The sequence below is a fragment of the Chiloscyllium plagiosum genome, unplaced genomic scaffold, assembly GCF_037043375.1.
Source record: "Chiloscyllium plagiosum isolate Xiang-an unplaced genomic scaffold, Cpla_swu_hap1 HiC_scaffold_1, whole genome shotgun sequence".
Classification (NCBI taxonomy): domain Eukaryota; kingdom Metazoa; phylum Chordata; class Chondrichthyes; order Orectolobiformes; family Hemiscylliidae; genus Chiloscyllium; species Chiloscyllium plagiosum.
In genome coordinates this window covers 32,496,977-32,517,514 of record NW_028270139.1, presented here as the reverse complement: position 1 = coordinate 32,517,514, position 20,538 = coordinate 32,496,977, and the positions used below count along the sequence as shown (strand labels likewise).

Here is a 20,538-nt window from a genome sequence, read left to right as displayed (position 1 = left end):
TACTAACTCTTTGCAACAATGGTCTTTCATTCCAGACCCTACTAAATATTTTCCTAATGTCATGATTAGATATTTATTATTACCTCGGCTACAGTGATTTTCCATTCCAGACTAACCTGTCATGATAGATGTTTAACTATTCCATCTATTACAATAGTCTCCTCTCTCAAGCTGACTCTACTAACTATTAATTAGATACTTTAATGTCATGTCCTAAATATTTATGATCCCAATCCTGTCATAATAACTCTTAACAAGAAAACTACTCGACTGTATCTCATCTCGCCATTGTGACCTTTCAGCCTTAACCTTACTCTGCTAATTGGTGTAAAAGCATTCCACTATTCTTATCCCATCCTGCCTTCCACAGACCACAGATTGCCAATGGTCTTCATGCTTTAACCCTTCCCAATCTTTCATGTTCTTTATTTTTCACAGTGTGCAGTACGTTGTCACTGGTATACGTCATGATATCAACAGGTTAATTGTGTCTTGCAAGCTTGCTCCCAAGTATCAGTCCAAATCTGGATATTGTCCTGCTCCTGGTGTAGATTATCATGGATTAATTAATTAGTAATGAAACTGTGAGCAGAGTTGAACACTAAGAAATCGTAGGAACATGTTTCATTCCTGAATTAATTAACAGAGGGTAAGGCGATAATATATCAATTGAAAACAAAAACCATTTTCTGGTTATTCTGTTTGTTTTAGTGGAAACTACAAACCTGGAATTCTGCAAACTGTTTGTTTTAGTGGAAACTACAAACCTGGAATTCTGCAAACTGTTGGATTGATATCAGTGTTAGAGTCAGGCTGACCCAGCTTGATGAGTAGGGATGTGGAGTGTTTTAGTTGGGTGCTGCCATGTGCTGTGTTCAGTTCATGGAGCTGCTTCCTCATATTGTGTGTGAAGTGATCTGGATTGGTTAGATACCTTCGCTGGGGGTGTTGGGTGGACCTCAGAAGGAGGATATGCTACATCTTCTACTCAACCATTTCTGAAAACCTCAGCCTTATCTCTGGCATTCACCTCTGAGCTCCATTAGGGTTGAAGTCAGGATGATTTAAACACCACTCCCTCATGAGCTTGTTTGCAAGTTGATTTACAAGCCTGAATTATTACAAGCCTGGGCAGCATGGTGGCTCAGTGGTTAGCACTGCTGCCTCACAGCACTAGGGTCCCAGGTTTGATTCCAGCCTTGGGCAACCGTCTGTGTGGAGTTTGCACATTCTCCCTGCATCTGCTGGGGTTTCCTCCAGGTGCTCCAGTTTCCTCCCACAATCCAAAGATGTGCAGATCAGGTAAATTGGCCATGTTAAATTGCCCATAGCGTTAGGTGCATTAATCAGAGGGAAATGGGTCTGGGTGGGTTACTCTTCAGAGGGTTGGTGTGGACTTATTGGGCCTGTTTCCACACTGTAGGGAATCTAATCTAATCTATTCCTGCTCTGTTATTGGACTCGTCAATTCGATTGGCCTAACTAAGGACCAAAAACTCAGAGGGATCAGGGAGGGTATAAAAGTTAAGGCAAAACCTGGATCTACTGCATTTCTGTCCCACTCTCCTGTACTGCAAACCTGAAATGTTCACGGAGGATTAAGGTTAGGGGAACCAATTTCTGGCCTTTTCAACTGTGAACAGATTAGTACCTGGTAGTTGATGCAATCACAATTGTTGTTCATTTTCTGCTTATAGTTTCTTGATAAACACCTCTATCTTCACGTTATTGTGATTTTATTATACAGATGTCTTGAACTTTTGAGTTGCCATCAGTTTGGACAATGAGCAGAGTAGCTGTAGATGTTCCGCAGGTCCCCACATGTATTTAAGACCACACGGTACCCTCTGCACTGTTTGGTAGTGCAACTGTTCATTGAGATGATTGATGCGGCTAGGGAATATTTTTTCTTTTCAGAAATCTTTATTTAACAATATCACAGATTTCTGACAGTACATTTTATATTTCAGTACTGTCTTACAAATCTTACCATTTACCTATTACTTGAGTGAACAACATAATATTCTCACTGAAACACACACTGTGGATGCTGGACACCTGAAACAAAAGTGAAGGGTGCTGGAGAAACCCTGCTGGTCTGGCAGCATTTGTTGAGAGAAAAGAAAGAGTTAACATTTTGAGTCCAGTGACGGGGTGGAGGGGTGTGAATACAATACATGGAGACAGAGTTCAGAGAGACAGGAGGAGAGAAAAGACAGAGAGAGAAAAACGAAGCGGGAGAGAAAGAGATATAAAGGAGGGAAAGAGATTGAGAAAAAACAGAGAAAGAGCATGTGGGACAAAAGGGGATGGGCAAACAAAGAGGTAGCTGATGATAAGCTAAGAAAGAGTAGGGTGCTCATTAGGAGTGAGAATTATTGAAAATGAGCTGACTCTGTAGGGAACAACCCACACAATGTAGGACCTAGAAGTGTGCAGTGAAGCTAACTGATATGGAGGAGGATAATCACATTCTGAAATTGTTAAATGATTAAAATATTCTCACTGTTATTCAAGGGACAAGTAAAGTTGTCATTTGCAACCACGAAAAATATTACTGTGTGGAACATTGAGATAAGAATTTTGTTCAGCAATTTTTATGGCATGTGTGAGTAATAAATTCCTGACATTCATGATTGTTTACTTTCTTCAGCCTGTAGTTGGCTCTGGATGCCTAAAAGCAAAAAAGAAAAAGGCACTTTTATTTCTCATAATTCTGCTGTCCCTCATTTCCCAAGTTTTGTCCACTTTCTGGCCTTCTGCAACTCTAGAGCACGGGTGATGGGTGGTGGACCTGTTCCTGGTACTTTCATCAATGGGGGTCCTCAACCTAATTAAAATGAGGCATTCAATTATTGCAAAAACACTAGTTTTCCTCATACCCGAAAGTGCTGCTCGGTCTCCACTTGCCATCATCACATGACAGCCTAACTCTAGTTGGTCACTGAGAAACAAGGAAGAAATTTAACTTCAATCCCACTTCCCTGCAATGTGTTGATTTCCTGCACTTCGGATATTTTAAATGAGGTAAATGTAATTCCCTAGATTTCCAATGGAAAGAATAATGATGAAAAATTAAATGTTGGTGATACTAACTTGCCAGAGGTGATCACCCACCCATTACATGGGTGAATTTTATTTAAATAAATTCATTGTAATAGACATCAGTCAGGCTCTAGAATTGCCAGGTGATCTGTCCTGCCTGGTTCTCCAGGCATGTGGTAATGGCTGGAATTTCCTCCAGTATTACCGAAGCACTTTGTGCACAAGGTTCAGGTTAGAGAGTGGGAATGGTAAGTTACAAACATCTCAGGCTTCAGCCCGCTGATGGAATAGAGGCATTCGGCAAAGCAGCCATCTAATCTACATATGGCCCCCTCAATACGGAAGAGGCTGCAGTATCAGGATTGAATACAGTGCATTTGATTGAAGGAAGATGAAGAAATTATTCATTTTCATCAAATAGGTGATTGGGCTGTGGTTTAGGAAGAGGTGAATGAAAGCTTTTGCAGCTGTATGGGAAGTTGCAATGATAGATGAATGAACCAGAATATCACAGGGAGAGTATATCTTCCTGGAAACTGCAATGGAGTGTGCAATGGAGGATACAGGGAGTTTAACTTTCACCTTCCTCCAGAGCTTAGGTGAAATATTGGAGGGGTGCAACAAGAGTGTCCAGCAATATTAGCCTAGCAAGGAATTATTTCATGTGAATAGGCAAATAGGACTTTAAGGGTAACATGATTAAACACAAATCCAGTGAGGAGAAACTTCCTTCCTCGGCATGTGTTAGAATATGGAACTTGCTTCTGGAAGGAATAGTCTGAGATAAGTTGAAATGGCCAGTATAAATACATTTAAAAGGAAGTAAGACAAGGGGAAAAGATTGAATGTGTTAGTTGGATTTGATGAAAAGGGTCAGCCATGTATCAATTGGGTGGAATGATCTGTTTCACCCTATATAGCTTTATGTGTAGGTGTTATTTTTACTGTACAATATTCTTGTATTAATATTTTAATATTAAATAGGCATTCACATTTTTAACAATAACGATCAAACTGCAGTGGAAAGAATCTGAAGTAAAAAAACATACAGTCAGAAGGTCAAGCAAAGTTTGATGGAGAGAAAACTTTGGTGGGAGGAGGATGAAGGATTGGAGAGTTTATCAGATGACAAGGAAGGCTCCATGGGGAGGAGGAAGCACTGTTTCAAAAAAGAAAGTGGATGGGAAGGAATCCATCAGTGGAGAGGGGCGAGGCTAACAAAAAACATATTTGTGGGAAGGCAGTGGAAGTATTCTCATTGGGAAGGAGTTAGACAGTCACAAACACAGACTTTATTGCAAGGTTTAGGGATAATCTGCAGTAACTCAGGGTAACCAGTGATCAGCATGTAATGTCATAGGTCAGTGGTTAGAATTGGATGTGCCTAATGATTACAGTATCAAATGACCTGGAAGTACAAAACACCACTATCTCCAAAAATAAGATTTTCAGTGTTGACTTGCAAAACTAACACCACGGGTTAAAATTGAACTACAAAGGGGATGGATTCTGGGGCAGGTATTTCATTTTGGGGAGAGTGAAAGAACAACTTCAGCTACACTAATTGATCATTGAAGTTACAAACAGCTAAATTATTATTGTTTTTGAAAGCAAACTTTCACACAAGACACAACATAAATTTGTCATTTACTGATAGGCAGAGTTTCACATAACCCAGGGAGAAAGTGAGGTCTGCAGATGCTGGAGATCAGAGCTGAAAATGTATTGCTGGTAAAGCACAGCAGGTCAGACAGCATCCAAAGGAAGAGGAGAATCAATGTTTCGGGCATAAGCCCTTCATGATGAAGGGCTTATGTCCGAAACGTCAATTCTCCTGTGCCTTGGATGCTGCCTGACCTGCCGTGCTTTACCAGCAACACATTTTCAGCTTTCACATAACCCAGGAAAATGAGCAGGGAGGGGGCAGTAAAATTCTTCAGATGTCCTTCCCACTGGACTCACTCCTGCCCTGCTCTCGTAGAATCCCTACAGTGTGGAAACAGCCCTTCGGCCCAACAAGTCCACACCAACCCTCCAAGGAGTCACCCACACAGAGCCATTCCGCTACCCTATTACTCTTCATTTACCCCTGACTAATGCACTTAACCTACACATCCCTGAACACTATGGGCAATTTAGTATGGCCAATTCACCTAATCAACACATCTTTGGATTATGGGAGGAAACAGGAGCACACGGAGGAAACTCACGCAGACACGGGGAGAATGTGCAAACCCCACCCAGACAGTCGCCCGAGACTGGAATCGAACCTGGGTCCCTGGTGTTGTGAGGCAGCAGTGCTAACCACTGGGGCCATCATTTTGCAGTAGAGCAGGTGAAGCCTCAGCCAGCCTGTCCTTCCTTGCTCCAATTGAGGCCTTTAAATGGTCAAGAAATAACCGCTTAAGGGCTGTTCCTCTCCAAACTTAATGTTTGCACTGGGAGGTAGAGTTCAGAGGCTCAAAGGAAGCCTGCAAAGTGTCCCTGTTTCCCCAGTGCCTTTTTAGGGGGGGGTGGGGGAAGGGGCAGGAGTATTAGGGGTACAAGTCTCCATTCACAGGTGCCTCTCAAGACCAGGCACGCTGTGGGTACTCTCACATTTCTGCTCACTCCATCAACACTTGCCCGGGGGTTGGTCAGCAACTCCCAGAGGTGGGACTTTCTTCCCAAAGCAGGGCAGAGGGCAGAACATATTAGGCCAATGATGAACGAGGAGAACGAGGAGTAATTGGAAATCTCTTTCTTGAGCTGCCACAAGCAGGATGAGCTGATTGGACTTCTTTCTGTGTCCTAAGATTTCTTGGGCATGTTTTGTCATTGTGAAAAAGTGAATATTTTTAGCAATCTGAATTCTGTATCCACCATGTCTACTGCAGGATTTTCAGGGATGGGCATGAAGCCCACCCATTTCCAGGAGCCAGGCCAATAATTTAAAGATTTTAATTGGCAGCTCAGTGGTTAGTGCTGCTGCCTCACAGCACCAGGGCCCTGGATTCAATCCCAGCCTTGGGTGACTGCCTGTGTGTTGATTGCATATTCTCCCCATATCTGCATGGGTTTCCTCCCAGTGCTCTGGTTTCCTCCCACAGTCCAAAGATCTGGATTGCCTGCAGTGTCCAGGGATGTTTGGATGGATTACCCACTGTAAAATGTGGAGTCAGAGGTTGGGTTTGAGCAGAATGCTTTTCAGAGGGTCAGTGCAAACTCGATGGTCCAAACAGCTTCTGGCCACACTATCGGGATTCTTTAATTAGGTTCAGATTTAATCCATTTTTGTTTAACATGATCAGCCTGGTTGTCTAGGCCTCGGGATACCTGGCAGCTGAGGTGAGGTGAGGGCAGTTTTGAGAGGAAGGTAAACATTTTTACAGCACCTCTTGTGGGTCAGGTGTAACCAGAATTCCTTTAGTACCTTCAGCACTTCCATTCAAAAGATTGCTGGAATCAGGGATCAGACTCATTAAGGATCAAATGACCTTCACCAGCGAGGTTGGGAATTAATCCACTGCCCTTCCCCAATCTCCACTATATCAGGAATGTAATGCACTCATGTAACCTTCCTCATATTGACCCTACCCGGATCCAAACCAACTCTGTCCATCTTGTTGACTTCCAGGCACCAGCCTTGACAAAGGATAGCTGTTGTGGCGTAATTCAAACACCACCACATCCAGGGAATCATGGATTTCCAGATTTCTCATCCAAAACACCAACCTTCCCTTGTCTATGCAAAAGTCTTTGTTAATAGCCAGGCATGTGACATCGTGTTCAATTGAGAATACAGATCACCTCTGCCCCCTACAGGCATAGCAGGTACTGCATGGCCTTCTGTTCCAGACCAAGTGAAATTAATATGGACATTGTTGAAATATTTTTGCACGTCAACAGTCCAATCCATATCGTATTAAGAAATAACATTATAGATCTACCTTCTCTTTTGACGTTTTTCAACCACTTTGCATGAGGGTTTAGGCAGACTTCATGTCCAGTTGTTAAAACAGCACTGGAACAGAGCAGAAATTGTACATATAATGGTGAGTAGCAACAATTAGAATACATTTGAAGTGCTACACTAAAAAGCAAAATGGTTATAATATTAAAACAGTGATACAGTACGCTTTAAGTTCACTGCAAAATGTTGTTAGCTAACAGCAGATTAACTAATGACATTAATATACATGGAGGGGTAGAGAGTGAATGTTACTGCTGTTAACAAAATATGAGAAGATAATTTCAGGCAGGCAGCCATGGATGATTTATTTAGACAACTGAATCAAAATGTGAGTCTTGGATTTCCTTTTCATTGAAAATTCTACATTCCTCAGTCTTATGGCCAGTAAAAAATTGAAATGAAAGAAGAAAAGCATCAAGCCGGGTTACATTGCTTTCTGCTTTCAAATAAGAATCAGTAATATCTGTGTGTTAGTCGGTTTAATTCTCTCATCATGGACTACAGTTAGTTTGGCAGCTCAGACTGTGAATGGTTAGCACATGCGCCTGCAATCTGCTCCAACAATTGGGGAGAACATTATAGTCTGCCTGACTTTTTCTTTCCCTTAAAGTAGGCAGCTCTGGAGTTGGATGTTACAAAGGCTACAATTTTAACTCCAGCATAATGCCTGGTGAAATGGCACTGCCAGATTCAAGCTATTCTGACTCTAGGAGCTGACCAATCTGCCACCTTTTCCACTTCATGATCAAAATGCATGGCGGATGATAAGAAATCATTGAATATCCTGAGGACTGAAGACAATTGCTAGCACAATGTTGAAGAGTATGGTGCTGAAAAGCTCAGCCAGTCAGACAGCATCCGAGGAACAGGATAGTTGACGTTTCGAGTATAGGCTCTTCATCAGGAATGAGGGGGTGGCTCAAGGGTGCTGAGAGATAAATGGGAGGGGGGTGGAGCTGGGGGGAAGGTAACTGGGACTGTGATAGGTAGATGGAGGTGGGGGTGAAGGTGATAGGTCAGAGTGGAGGGTGGAGCGGATAGGTGGGAAGGAAGATGGACAGGAAGGACAGTTCAAGAGGCTGGTGCCGAGTTGGAGGGTTGGATCTGGAATAAGGTGGGGGGAGGGGAGATGAGGAAACTGGTGAAATCGACATTGATCTTGTGTGGGTTGGAGGTCACTATTTTAATATTACAAGGCAGAAGATGAGGCATTCTTCTTCCAGGCTTTGGGTGGCTAGAGTTTGCCCATGGAGGAGGCCCAGGACTTGCACGTCCTTGGCAGAGTGGGAGGGGGGGGGTTAAAGTGTTTGGCCAAAGGGCGGTGGGATTCTTTAGTGCGTGTGTCCCAGAGATTTCTCTGAAATGTTCTGCTAGTTGGCGTCCTGTCTCTCCAATGTAGAGGAGACCACATCGAGAGCAACAGACCCACTCCGGCAAGGACATGCAAATCCTGGGCCTCCTGCACTGCCAAATTCTAGCTATTCGACGCCTGGAGGAAGAACGCTGCATCATCTGCTTTGTGACCCTCCAACCACACAGGATCAATGTCAATTTCATCAGTTTCCTCATTCCCCCCCCACCCCCCCCACCACCACATTATCCCAGATTCAACCTCCAATTTGGCACTGCCCTTTGAACTGTCCTACCTGTCCATCATTCTTCCCACCTATCCGCTCCACCCTCCACTCTGACCTATCACCCCACCACCTTCATCTACCTATCGCATTCCCAGCTATCATTCCCACAGGCCCATCCTCCTCCTATTTATCTCTCAGCCTCCTTCAGCCACCTCCTCATTCTGATGAAAAGCTTATACTCGAAATGTTGATTCTCCTGATCCTCGGACACTGTCTGATGGGTTGTGCTTTTCCAGCACCACACTCTCAACTCTGATGTATAGCATCTGCAGTCTTCACTTTCTCCTGCTAGCACAATGTAGATGGCTGGATGGGGGCTGATTCAGAGAAAGTCTGGGGTTTTTTTTTGAGTGCCTCCAGTTTAACACTCTCTGGAGACACTCAAAATAAAAGCCCAAGCCCACACATGCTCCTCCTGGCTTCATAAAGGAAAGGAAGTGAAAGTTACCGTTCTCAGCCTCATCTGGAACTGGTTCACTTCCATTCCAGATTGTTTAGGCTGAAAAACAGTTGAATCTTCCCTGTTTAGGCCTCAGTGAAAATTGTAGCTGGATCCCAGAAAGAAGGACCTGCCACTGATGGGTGGCTAACCTAGTTGCCTATTTGCAAAGATAGTTAAAACTGCAGATGGCAGGGTCCTCCCTGGTTTCAGCTGGGTGTGTAATGCTAGAGTTTTATCCCAATATACTGATTGGAATGATTACTTACATCACTTGTTCTTTGAAGCAGCGAGGGTGCCTGGTGATAAATTTGATGTCCTTGATATACCACAAAGGAATGGAGGCTGTTGTCGCTCTTGGGCAATGACAACGGCCTGCTCTCCTTAAAATGAATCCTGTATATTAAAAAGAATCCATGAGTTTAAAGGGAGAAGTCTCAGCCCTGAAGAATAGGTTATTCATCCACATTTGGACCATGATCTACCAAACATACCTACCTTAGGGACTCAGCAGAGATATTCTCTTTTTTTAAAATAAAAATATATTTTTATTGAAAAATAGATTTTGTAATTTTACAATAAATATAAAACAATACAATTGAAAACAGTACAAAGAAAGAGCACCAAAAATAAGTAAAAAACCCAAACCTCCTTCAAGTACAAATGTATAGCAAAGTATTTGAAAAAGAACTCCAACTAACAACATAAATAAATAATAACCAACAACAAACTAATAAATAATAATAACTCAGCTCAGCCAAACAAAACACTCACTCTCAAATATCGAGAGCATTAGTTTTCACTTATTCATACGTTTGCAGTGCCCCTTCCGTGGATACTGGACTCGTAAAGCGCAATCATTATGGCTATATACAAACCTTTATTAGTGTGGCAGATAAATCTGTGTCCAGGTATTCCAAAAAGGGCCACCATGTCTTATAGAAATTCTCAGTTTTGTGGTGTACCGTACTTGTAAGAAAATCCAAGAGTATAAGCTCCATAACAATCTTCTGCCAAACGAGGCCCGGGGGTTTTTCGGATACCCAACCTAACAAGATATTTTTTCTTGCGCAGAAAGTGAGGATGTTGAAAAGTTTTTTCTTATGGGAATACACTGAGAAGGCCAAGAAGTAGAGAGATCGGGTCCACCTCCACCCTTACACTCAAAATCCTCTCCATTGCATCCACCACAGTGCTCCAGCATGTTTGAAGCCTACCATAGGACCAGAGACAATGGGTAAGAGTGCCCCTACAGACCTTGCACTTGGGACATGTTGATACTCCTGCTTTAAATTTTGAAAACGATCCAGAGCCAAGTGGACCCTGTGGAGAATCTTCAACTGTAAAGCATGGGTCCTATTACAAACTGATATATTCCTTGCATTTTCCCAAATATCTTCCCAAGCCTCTGAGGAGTCCTCAACACCTAGTTCTCTCTCCTACACCCTGCAGAGTTGATCAAACTCATCTGAGGCTGGGACCTCTGAGTGCTGACAGAAAGTGGACGCTTAGCACTGACCACCCTCCTCTCTATGTCAGATTTGTCGGGATCAGTCAAAAGTGTGGTCTTTTTTTGAATAAAATACCTAACTTGAAAAAAATGGAAGAGGTCCCTGTTAGATAGTTCATATTTCCATTCTAACTGATCAAAGAACATTATTGTGTCTCCCTCAAATAAATTGCCCATGCAAGACATACTCCTCGCTGCTCAGTGTTTGACTCCTGAATCTATCATCCCCGGTTGAAAACCCGGCATACCCACTACAGGTGTAAGAGAAGATGTTTTGCCAATATTGCCTTCCCTCTGCTGAATTGCCCTCCATGCTTTAACAGTATTGATAACTATTGGGTTAATAAGGGGCTGTTTATGATGCCAAATAAAAGAGCTGAAACAGCCATTCAGTCTCCTGAACATTTGCTTATTGAAAATCAGGGCGAGTATCCGTATAGAGTACAACAAACAGGGAGAATATTCATCTTAATAAGCGCCATTCGACATAACCATGAAACTGGAAGTGCCTCCCATCTTTGAAGGTCTTTTTTGATTTTGTTGAAAAATTGAACAAAATTAGCTTTGAACAACCAATCAAGAACTGGAGTGATGAATATGCTCAAATACATAAACACCCCCCCCCCCACGTGACCACTTAAAAGGGAATTGAAATTTGTCCTCAAGACCTAGCACCTTTGTAAGACCATCCATAGGCATAGCCTCTGAGTTTGCAAAATTAATCTTGTACCCTGAAAAGGTGCCAAACGAGCTGATGCATTGTGTCAGGTGAGGCACCAAAATTGCTGGATTTGACAAATAAATGAGGATATTGTCCACGTACAATGAAATCTTATGTATGTTTGGCCCCACTTGAATTACATTAAGCAGCCTTCTAATATTATTGGAGGATCTGTGGCCCTTTATGAAGCCTGTCTGGTCCTCTTTAACCATAGAAGGTAACACAAGAGTCTTAGAGAGGATTTTGAAGTCCACATTTAAGAGTGAAATGGGCCTGCATGAAGCACAGGCCTCCGGGACCTTCCCTTTCTTAAGAATAAGCAAAATAGTGGCCTCTCTCAGAGATGGCAGGAGATGACCATGACCATATGAGTCACTGAACATGTTAAGCATCAGGCCTGACAATATGATCATAAATTTCTTATAAACTGGGAAGTCCGTCAGGACTGGATGCCTTTCCATTCTGAAGCTGTTTCACAGCCTCCTGCACCTCTTGCTCTGAGAAGGGAGCATTGAGAAAAGACTCTTGTTTGGGGGTCACGCCCAGGAACTCCAGATCCTTAAGAAAAGACTCCACCTTGGCCTGCCCCTCCTCACAACCCTCAGATTGATATAACTTAGTGTAATATCTCTGGAATGCCACATTAATCTATTTGGATCCCCTGGAAGATTCCCAAACCCTTCCCTAATTGCTGTAATTGCTTGAGGAGCATTCCTTTTCCTGGCGAGATATGTGAAGTATTTAGCTGGCCTGTCACCATGCTCATACATTTGCTTTGTGAAAGTAAGTTCCTTCTTTGCTGTCTGCGTGAGCATGGAATTCAATGCAGATTGCAGCGCCATAATCCTCTGTAGCTTGACCAACGAGGGCCTGTCAAAGTAAGCCTTCTTGGCTGCCTTCAACCGTGCTTCGAGGAGACATTGCTGCTCACCCTTTTGCCACTTCCTACTGGCAGAGTAGGAAATAACTAACCCCCTGACATAGGCTTTGGCAGTTTCCCAAAGGACGGACTGCTACTAACCGAGCCTGAGTTAATCTCTAGGAATGCCTGCAATTCCCGAGAGAATTACTCCACAAACATCTTATCCTTAAAGATAAAGGGATCCATTCGCCAGTGCCTCAAACCCACTACAGCGTCCTTAATCTTAACCAACAGGTACACTGGAGCGTGATCGGAGATGGTAATATTACCACTCGTACAAGATACCACTAAGTCCAGGGTTGCCACGGGGGTCAGAAAGAAAATCAATCCTGGTGTGACAGCTGTGTGGATTGGAAAGAAATGTAAAGTCCCTGCATGTAGTGTGGAAATGCTTCCAGACGTCCCACAACCCTAACTCCGCACACAGATCCACTAATTGTTTAGTTTGTACAGAGGGTATCAGGGCAATAGGCATTCTGTCTACTGTGGGATCCATGAGACAATTAAAAGCCCCCCCTTTAATGATGTGCCAGGACTGATCAGTTCCAAGAATGCATCAACCAGAAATTTGAGGAGATAGGCCAGAGGGCAATAAAAATTTAAAACAACATATTCTTTCCCATTTATCAGGGCTTTGAGAATTACAAATCTCCTGTGTGTGTCTTTAACACACTCTAGTAACTTAAATGGGAGATTCCTCCGAACCAATATAGCCACTCCCCTACTTCTGGTATGAAAAGATGAAAAATAAATGCGATCAAAGCGATTCTGCTGTAGTTTCAAATTCTCCCTATCATCCAAGTGTGTCTCCTGTAACAAAGCAATAACCACCTTTTCCTTTCTGAGACTCAAAAGTACCCTCTTCCTCTTAATAGTGAGTGACTGCCCACGATGTTCCAGATACTCCATTTAATCAAGTCATAGAGTCATAGTCATAGAGATGTACAGCATGGAAACAGGCCCTTCGGTCCAACTCATCTATGCCAACCAGATATCCCAACCCAATCTAGTCCCACCTACGGCCCATATCCCTCCAAACCCTTCCTATTCATATACCCATCCAAATGCCTCTTAAATGTTGCAATTGTATCAGCCTCCACCACATCCTCTGGCAGCTCAATCCATATATGTACCACCCTCTGTGTGAAAAAGTTGCCCCTTAGGTCTCTTTTATATCTTTCCCCTCTCACCCTAAACCTATGCCCTCTAGTTCTGGACTCCCTGACCTCAGTGAAAAGACTTTGTCTATTTATCCTATCCATGCCCCTCATAATTTTGTAAACCTCTATAAGGTCACCACTCAGCCTCCGATGCTCCAGGGAAAACAGCCCCAGCCTGTTCAGCCTCTCCCTATAGCTCAGATTCTCCAACCCTGGCAACATCCTTGTAAATCTTTTCTGAACCCTTTCAAGTTTCACAACATCTTTCCAAAAGGAAGGAGACCTGAATTGCACACAATATTCCAACAGTGGCCTAACCAATGTCCTGTACAGCCGCAACATGACCTCCCAACTCCTGTACTCAATACTCTGACCAATAACGGAAAGCATACCAAACGCCTTCTTCACTATCCTATCTACTGCGACTCCACTTTCAAGGAGCTATGAACCTGCATTCCAAGGTCTCTTTGTTCAGCAACACTCCCTAGGACCTTACCATTAAGTTATAAGTTCTGCTAAGATTTACTTTCCTAAAATGCAGCACCTCACATTTATCTGAATTAAACTCCATCTGCCACTTCTCAGCCCATTGGCCCATCTGGTCCACATCCTGTTGTAATCTGAGGTAACCCTCTTCACTGTCCACAACACCTCCAATTTTGGTGTCATCTGCAAACTTACTAACTGTACCTCTTATGCTCGCATCCAAATCATTTATGTAAATGACAAATAGTAGAGGGCCCAGCACCGATCCTTGTGGCACTCCACTGGTCACAGGTCTCCAGTCTGAAAAACAACCCTCCACCTCCACCCTCTGTCTTCTACCTTTCAGCCTTGAGTCTTCTACCTGTATCCAAATGGCTAGTTCCTCCTATATTCCATTATATCTAACCTTACTAATCAGACTTTGTCAAACGCCTGACTGAAGTCCATATAGATCAAATATACTGCTCTGCCCTCATCAATCTTCTTTGTTACTTCATCAAAAAACTCAATCAAGTTTGTGAGACATGATTTCCCACGCACAAAGCCATGTTGAGTATCCCGAATCAGTCCTTGCCTCTCCAAATACATATACATCCTGTACATATACGTTCTGAGATGCTATCAGCTTTACTCCACAATTTGAGAACCAGGGGGATCCGTACTGGGATTTTGAATGAGGTGAAGATGACTGGCAGAGACATGTGGTTTTGGTTTAACCCTAAGTGAGATGCTAAGAGACTGGTGTGTGGGATTAATGACGTAACCATGTAAAGGTGTCTATTCATTGAAGCCCATGTGGACTTCAAACAGGCACTACAACTGGCTTTGACATTAGAAAATATGGCAAATGGGACAGCTAGGGTATGCTGGTGGAAGTGAATACCCTTGCCAGAATGACTGAACTTGGAGAACACGATTTGAGTGAAGGCAATTGCATAGCCAAACTTGGGACAAATCCTGAACCGAGAGACCCTAGGTCAGCCCACTGAAAAATGTCAAAACAAAACCAAGCCTTGGATAAATGGTTAACATTTTCTTGAGGATCCGGGCTGGCAGGCCATTCTAATTGCTGCCAGTATGTGGGTTCGAGACAGTAAAAGAATGCCCCCAGACCTGAATTGAATAAGACAACTCATAGGAGAAAGTGAGGACTGCAGATGCTGGAGATCAGAGCTGAAAATATGTTGCTGGAAAAGCGCAGCAGGTCAGGCAGCATCCAAGGAACAGGAGAATCGACGTTTCAGGCATAAGCCCTTCTTCAGGAATGAGGAAAGTGTGTCCAGCAGGCTAAGATAAAAGGTAGGGAGGAGGGACTTGGGGGAGGGGCGTTGGAATTGCGATAGGTGGAGGGAGGTCAAGGTGAGGGTGATAGGCCGGAGTGGGCGGGGGCGGAGAGGTCAAGAAGAAGATTGCAGGTTAGGAAGGCGGTGCTGAGTTCGAGGGATTTGACTGAGACAAGGTGGGGGGAGGGGAAATGAGGAAATTGGAAATCTGAGCTCATCCCTTGTGGTTGGAGGGTTCCCAGGCAGAAGATGAGGCGCTCTTCCTCCAACTGTCGTGTTGCCATGGTCTGGCGATAGAGGAGTCCAAGGACCTGCATGTCCTTGGTGGAGTGGGAGGGGGAGTTAAAGTGTTGGGCTACGGGGTGGTTGGGTTGGTTGGTCCGGGTATCCCAGAGGTGTTCTCTGAAACATTCCGCAAGTAGGTGGCCTGTCTCCCCAATATAGAGGAGGCCACATCGGGTGCAGCGGATGCAATAGATGATGTGTGTGGAGGTGCAGGTGAATTTGTGGCGGATATGGAAGGATCCCTTGGGGCCTTGGAGGGAAGTAAGGGGGGAGATGTCGGTGCAAGTTTTGCATTTCTTGCGGTTGCAGGGGAAGGTGCCGGGAGTTGAGGTTGGGTTGGTGGGGGGTGTGGACCTGACGAGGGAGTCACGGAGGGAGTGGTCTTTTCGGAATGCTGATAGGGGAGGGGAGGGAAATATATCCCTGGTGGTGGGGTCCGTTTGGAGGTGGCGGAAATGACGGCGGATGATATGTTGTACATGGATGTTGGTGGGGTGGTAGGTGAGGACCAGTGGGGCTCTGTCCTGGTGGCGGCTGGAGGGGTGGGGCTCAAGGGCGGAGGAGCGGGAAGTGGAAGAGATGCGGTGGAGGGCATCGTCGACTACGTCTGGCGGGAAATTGCGGTCCTTGAAGAAGGAGGCCATCTGGGTTGTACAGTTTTGGAACTGGTCCTCCTGGGAGCAGATGCGGTGGAGACGAAGGAATTGGGAATATGGGGTGGAGTTTTTACAGGGGGCAGGGTGGGAGGAGGTGTAGTCTAGGTAGCTGTGGGAGTCGGTCGGTTTATAGTAAATGTCCGTGTCGATTCGGTCACCCGAGATAGAAATGGAAAGGTCTAGGAAGGGGAGGGAGGAGTCTGAGACGGTCCAGGTGAATTTGAGGTCGGGGTGGAAGGTGTTGGTAAAGTGGATGAACTGTTCAACTTCCTCATGGGAGCACGAGGCACCTTGTCTCCCCCCACCTTGTCTCAGTCAAATCCCTCGAACTTAGCACCGCCTTCCTAACCTGCAATCTTCTTCTTGACCTCTCCGCCCCCACCCCACTCTGGCCTATCACCCTCACCTTGACCTCCCTCCACCTATCGCAATTCCAACGCCCCTCCCCCAAGTCCCTCCTCCCTACCTTTTATCTTAGCCTGCTGGACACACTTTCCTCATTCCTGAAGAAGGGCTTATGCCTGAAACGTCGATTCTCCTGTTCCTTGGATGCTGCCTGACCTGCTGCGATTTTCCAGCAACACATTTTCAGCTAAGACAACTCATAGGCTGGTATCCAGGAAGGTGCACATCTTGGAAAGTTGACCTACAGCTGATTTGAGAACAGTCAAATTGCTTAGCACCAACTAAATCAGAACCAATCAAAATAAATGTCTGGTTAAATGGACACCCAATACTAATGGACAAAACGTGCCACCAGTGGCTTCCCCAAATTTGTGGGAATGGCTGGGTAAATCCAGGACTTGGTTACACATCAGCTACACTGTTCCTTTCATGGGCTCTAAGTTTTTAGTCATTGTGGATGCCCATTCAAAATGGTTGGATGTGCATAGAGTTTATTTGTCAAATGCGGGGGACAATGATTGAAAAGTTGTCAGCATGTTTTGAAATACACAGACTCCTGGAGGTGTTGGGCCAGATAAGGAGTCGTCGTTTACCAGCAGCGATTTTGAGTATTTCCTAAAGTCGAATGGCATGCGACATGTAAGGACAGCTCCACATCATCCATCATGCAATGCTCTGGTGGAAAGAGCAATCTAAACTTAGGAGGAAGGCTTAAAGTTTCACTCAATGCCAATCTGTTTCAGTTCCTGTTGATTATAGGAGGCCCACCACCCCCACCACCGCCATCCACCCTCCCCCCCAACTAGCGAGATGCCTTCAGCAGAATTGCTAATGGGCAGAAGACTCTGCACCAGGTTAAATCTGATCTTCCCGGACCTGGGGTCAGGGGGGTAGGGATGGCAGCAAAGGTGAAACAGCAGTAGGAATGCCAATACCAGACACCAGACTCCTCTAAATTAGAGAGGCATATTCCTTCAGGGGACAAAATTTGGTATCAAATCCACAGGAATAGCCCTACATGGCTAAGAGGTAAGGTCAATGCAAGATCAGATCCTATGACGTACAAAGTTCGTGTAGGTGAGGCGGTCCTGAACGAGTACGTGCACCACATGAAAGCTACAACCTCGCAAAGACGGCAAGAGCGAAACATATCCGGCCCCTCCAAATGCCATGCAAGGTTGTCAGAACCTGTGTGTTCTCCCCCTCTCCCTAACATTGAAGAAATCTCTGAGGACGAGATGGCAGATGTGGATGTCTTGACACCGTGAATGTAGTTCCCTGACTGGGGCTGTCAACCTGGTCCAATCAGGGAGTCGTGACTGATAGCTAAGAACAGGAATGTCAGTGGCTCTGCTCACACTTGGAGTCAGTCCTGTGCAAGCTTGGTCCGTGTCATGTACTATGCATGTATAAATAAAGTTAAAAATCACACAACACCAGGTTATAGTCCAACAGGTTTAATTGGAAGCACATTAGCTTTCGGAGCGACGCTCCTTCATCAGGCAATCACCTGATGAAGGAGCGTCGCTCCGAAAGCTAGTGTGCTTCCAATTAAACCTGTTGGACTATAACCTGGTGTTGTGTGATTTTTAACTTTGTACACCCCAGTCCAACACCGGCATCTCCGAATCATGTATAAATAAAGGGTGACTTGGTGATGGAATATTGGCCTTAATGGAGTTATTTCAACTCTGATAAGAGATTAAATTATGATAAGACCAATTCTAAAGAGGTAGGCAATCTGTTCCATGTGCTTTACTGTCCCAACAGCAAATTTAGAACTTCCTCCCATTTTTCTTATTTTAGATTTGGATTCCACATTGGAAAAATATCAAACTAATCCTGAAATTTTGGTTTCTGTGGAAATATTGTTATCATTGGTAGATATTGGTTATCTGAATTGTAGTGTTTAGATCAGAGTGGTGCTGGAAAAGCACAGCAGATCAGGCAGCATCTGAGTAGCAAGAAAATCAATGTTTTGGGCAAAAACATTGAAGGACTTTTGCCCGAAACATCGATTTTCCTGCTTCTCGGATGGTGCCTCATCTGCTGTGCTTTTTCAGCACCACTCTGATCTAAACTCTGGTTTCCAGCATCTGCAGTCCTCACTTTTGCCTATCTGAATTGTAGTCAACTGAGGAGAAAATAATTTGCATGAATAGATTTACAGCATTTCCTTGAGTAGGAGCACTGTAGGTGGCTGCCTATTTGAACCACATGCCTTTTTTCATTGATTTCAATAAGAAAAGCCATATGGACCATACAGGTAGAACATGAATAAAATTCTCCCACGCAGATCCAGAGATCATGCAAGTATATTATACTTAACCTCACTGACACTAAATGTACTGTAAATCTACCCACCCACATTTTTAATAATCCTAAATGATAAATAAAGAAAAGAACAAACTTTAATGTAAATACAATATGCTTTCTGAACATTTTGTGCTATTACCGCGAATGAAATTCAGTCACTTTTGCAATATAGCAAGTTGGAAAAGCCATCCTACTCTCACCAAGACCTACAATTTACAATTAATTATTTACAAATCACTAGATTATCTGTTTCTTAAAATGTTTTTATTCAATATTGACCAAGATAACAGGAGGATGCTCCAACTTTGGATTCATTGGGAGGATGACATCTCTTTAGTATTCCATTAGACTTTGTTTAGCTACGGATATGAATGTCGGGAGTGGAGCTTGAATCCAAGACCTTCTGACTCAAAAGTGAGAGTGTGAGTTGAGGCTGATATCTGTAAATGTTGGAGATACAAGCTTTCAAATGTGTCAATAACTGGACTTCGTCTTGCGTCACAGGAAGGAAGGGTTCACATTTCTGGAACAGAGGAGCACAACACACCCTCCCTCAGACTGCACCCCAACCCTCCTACAAAACAAAGATCTCTTGGGTGTCAGGGATTAGGGAGCCTTGAGGTCAGAGAATGGGCCCCTGCTCCACACTTTCAGTAGCAGCTGTATGTTCCCTATCTAATAGGAAGCTAAGTCCATCAGGGTACTTTTGGGTTAGGAATCCTGGAAAAATGATCACATATAATATGGAGTCAAAACTGCAGCCAACCTAAATGACTTGTGTTCTCTGTGATGACCGGGGTAAACGTCTAATTCTATATTTATTTCAATAACATTCACACCCTTGAATCAAGCCTGATATCAGATAATAAGGTTTACAGTGAACTTCCATTATTCATGCAGAAAATGATCCTTCTTAATCCTGATAAGGAATATAGCAATTTACATATACCTTGAGCAACTGCACAAAGAAGCAGGAGCAGAATTATCACGGTAGTTTCTCTGTTCATTTTCTTGCTTCTTCTGAATTGTGTGTGCAATTAGCACTGTGGTCTGACTCAAACTCGTGATCTGCACCTCCACTTGTCTGAAGATAAATAGCTCAAGAGCACTTACATAATCAGACTGACAACCGATGTTGCTCCTGCAATCGTAGATAGCATGTCCCCTTAGCAACCCACACTTAGCTGGGCAACTGAAAATGAAAGGCAGGGAAGATGATCTGCAGTTAAAATAGACAAGCAAACAACATGTTTACGTAATGTCCTTTTCATGGTTTTACATCTTGGGTAGTAGCGAACACTTTACCAGGGAACCAGTAGCCTATTCCATTTTTGACCTGATTTTATTCCCTCTCTACAATTTTTATAAACAATGATTTATTAATGTACATAATTGGCTCTGCTTTTGTTCTCTATTTCTATTTATAATGCCTCGGGTAACAATTGCCTTCTCTCTATCCTGCTCTCCCATTTTTAAATATTTTCTATCTGCACACGCACCAAATAGGCTTTTTATTTTTTGCTGATAAAAATGACAATTTTCTCCATGTTGTGACTCCCTCATAACCACAAACCTGCTAATGTTGAAGGGGCCATTTTGAAAGCTCTACCCCTAGTCAATACAACATCAGCTCAATTCTGTATGTGAAGTCTTCCTTACCCTACTCCCTGATTTTCACTTCCGTCAGCCTTTTTCCCTTCACCTCCTGCCCTCATCTCTTT

The 20,538-nt window shown here is 43.8% G+C and overlaps 1 protein-coding gene across 3 annotated transcripts in view; it reads right to left on the bottom strand.

The window, feature by feature from the left end:
• LOC122553060 (interleukin-8-like) overlaps positions 1-19,993 on the bottom strand; it is a 60,886-nt gene extending 40,893 nt beyond the window's left edge. For 2 of the 3 annotated variants that reach the window (XM_087988407.1, XM_087988371.1), the window contains exons 1-3: positions 19,767-19,993; positions 9,343-9,469; positions 6,975-7,048 (exon numbers count right to left, since the gene is read on the bottom strand). In XM_087988407.1, the coding sequence (XP_087844533.1) occupies positions 6,975-7,048; positions 9,343-9,469; positions 19,767-19,824 (259 nt within the window). In that variant the 5' untranslated portion in view covers positions 19,825-19,993. Of the gene's footprint in view, positions 1-1,911; positions 2,675-6,974; positions 7,049-9,342; positions 9,470-19,766 lie in introns of those variants that run through there. The other variant, XM_087988337.1, reaches the window with a different exon arrangement.
• Positions 19,994-20,538: the final 545 nt, after the last annotated feature.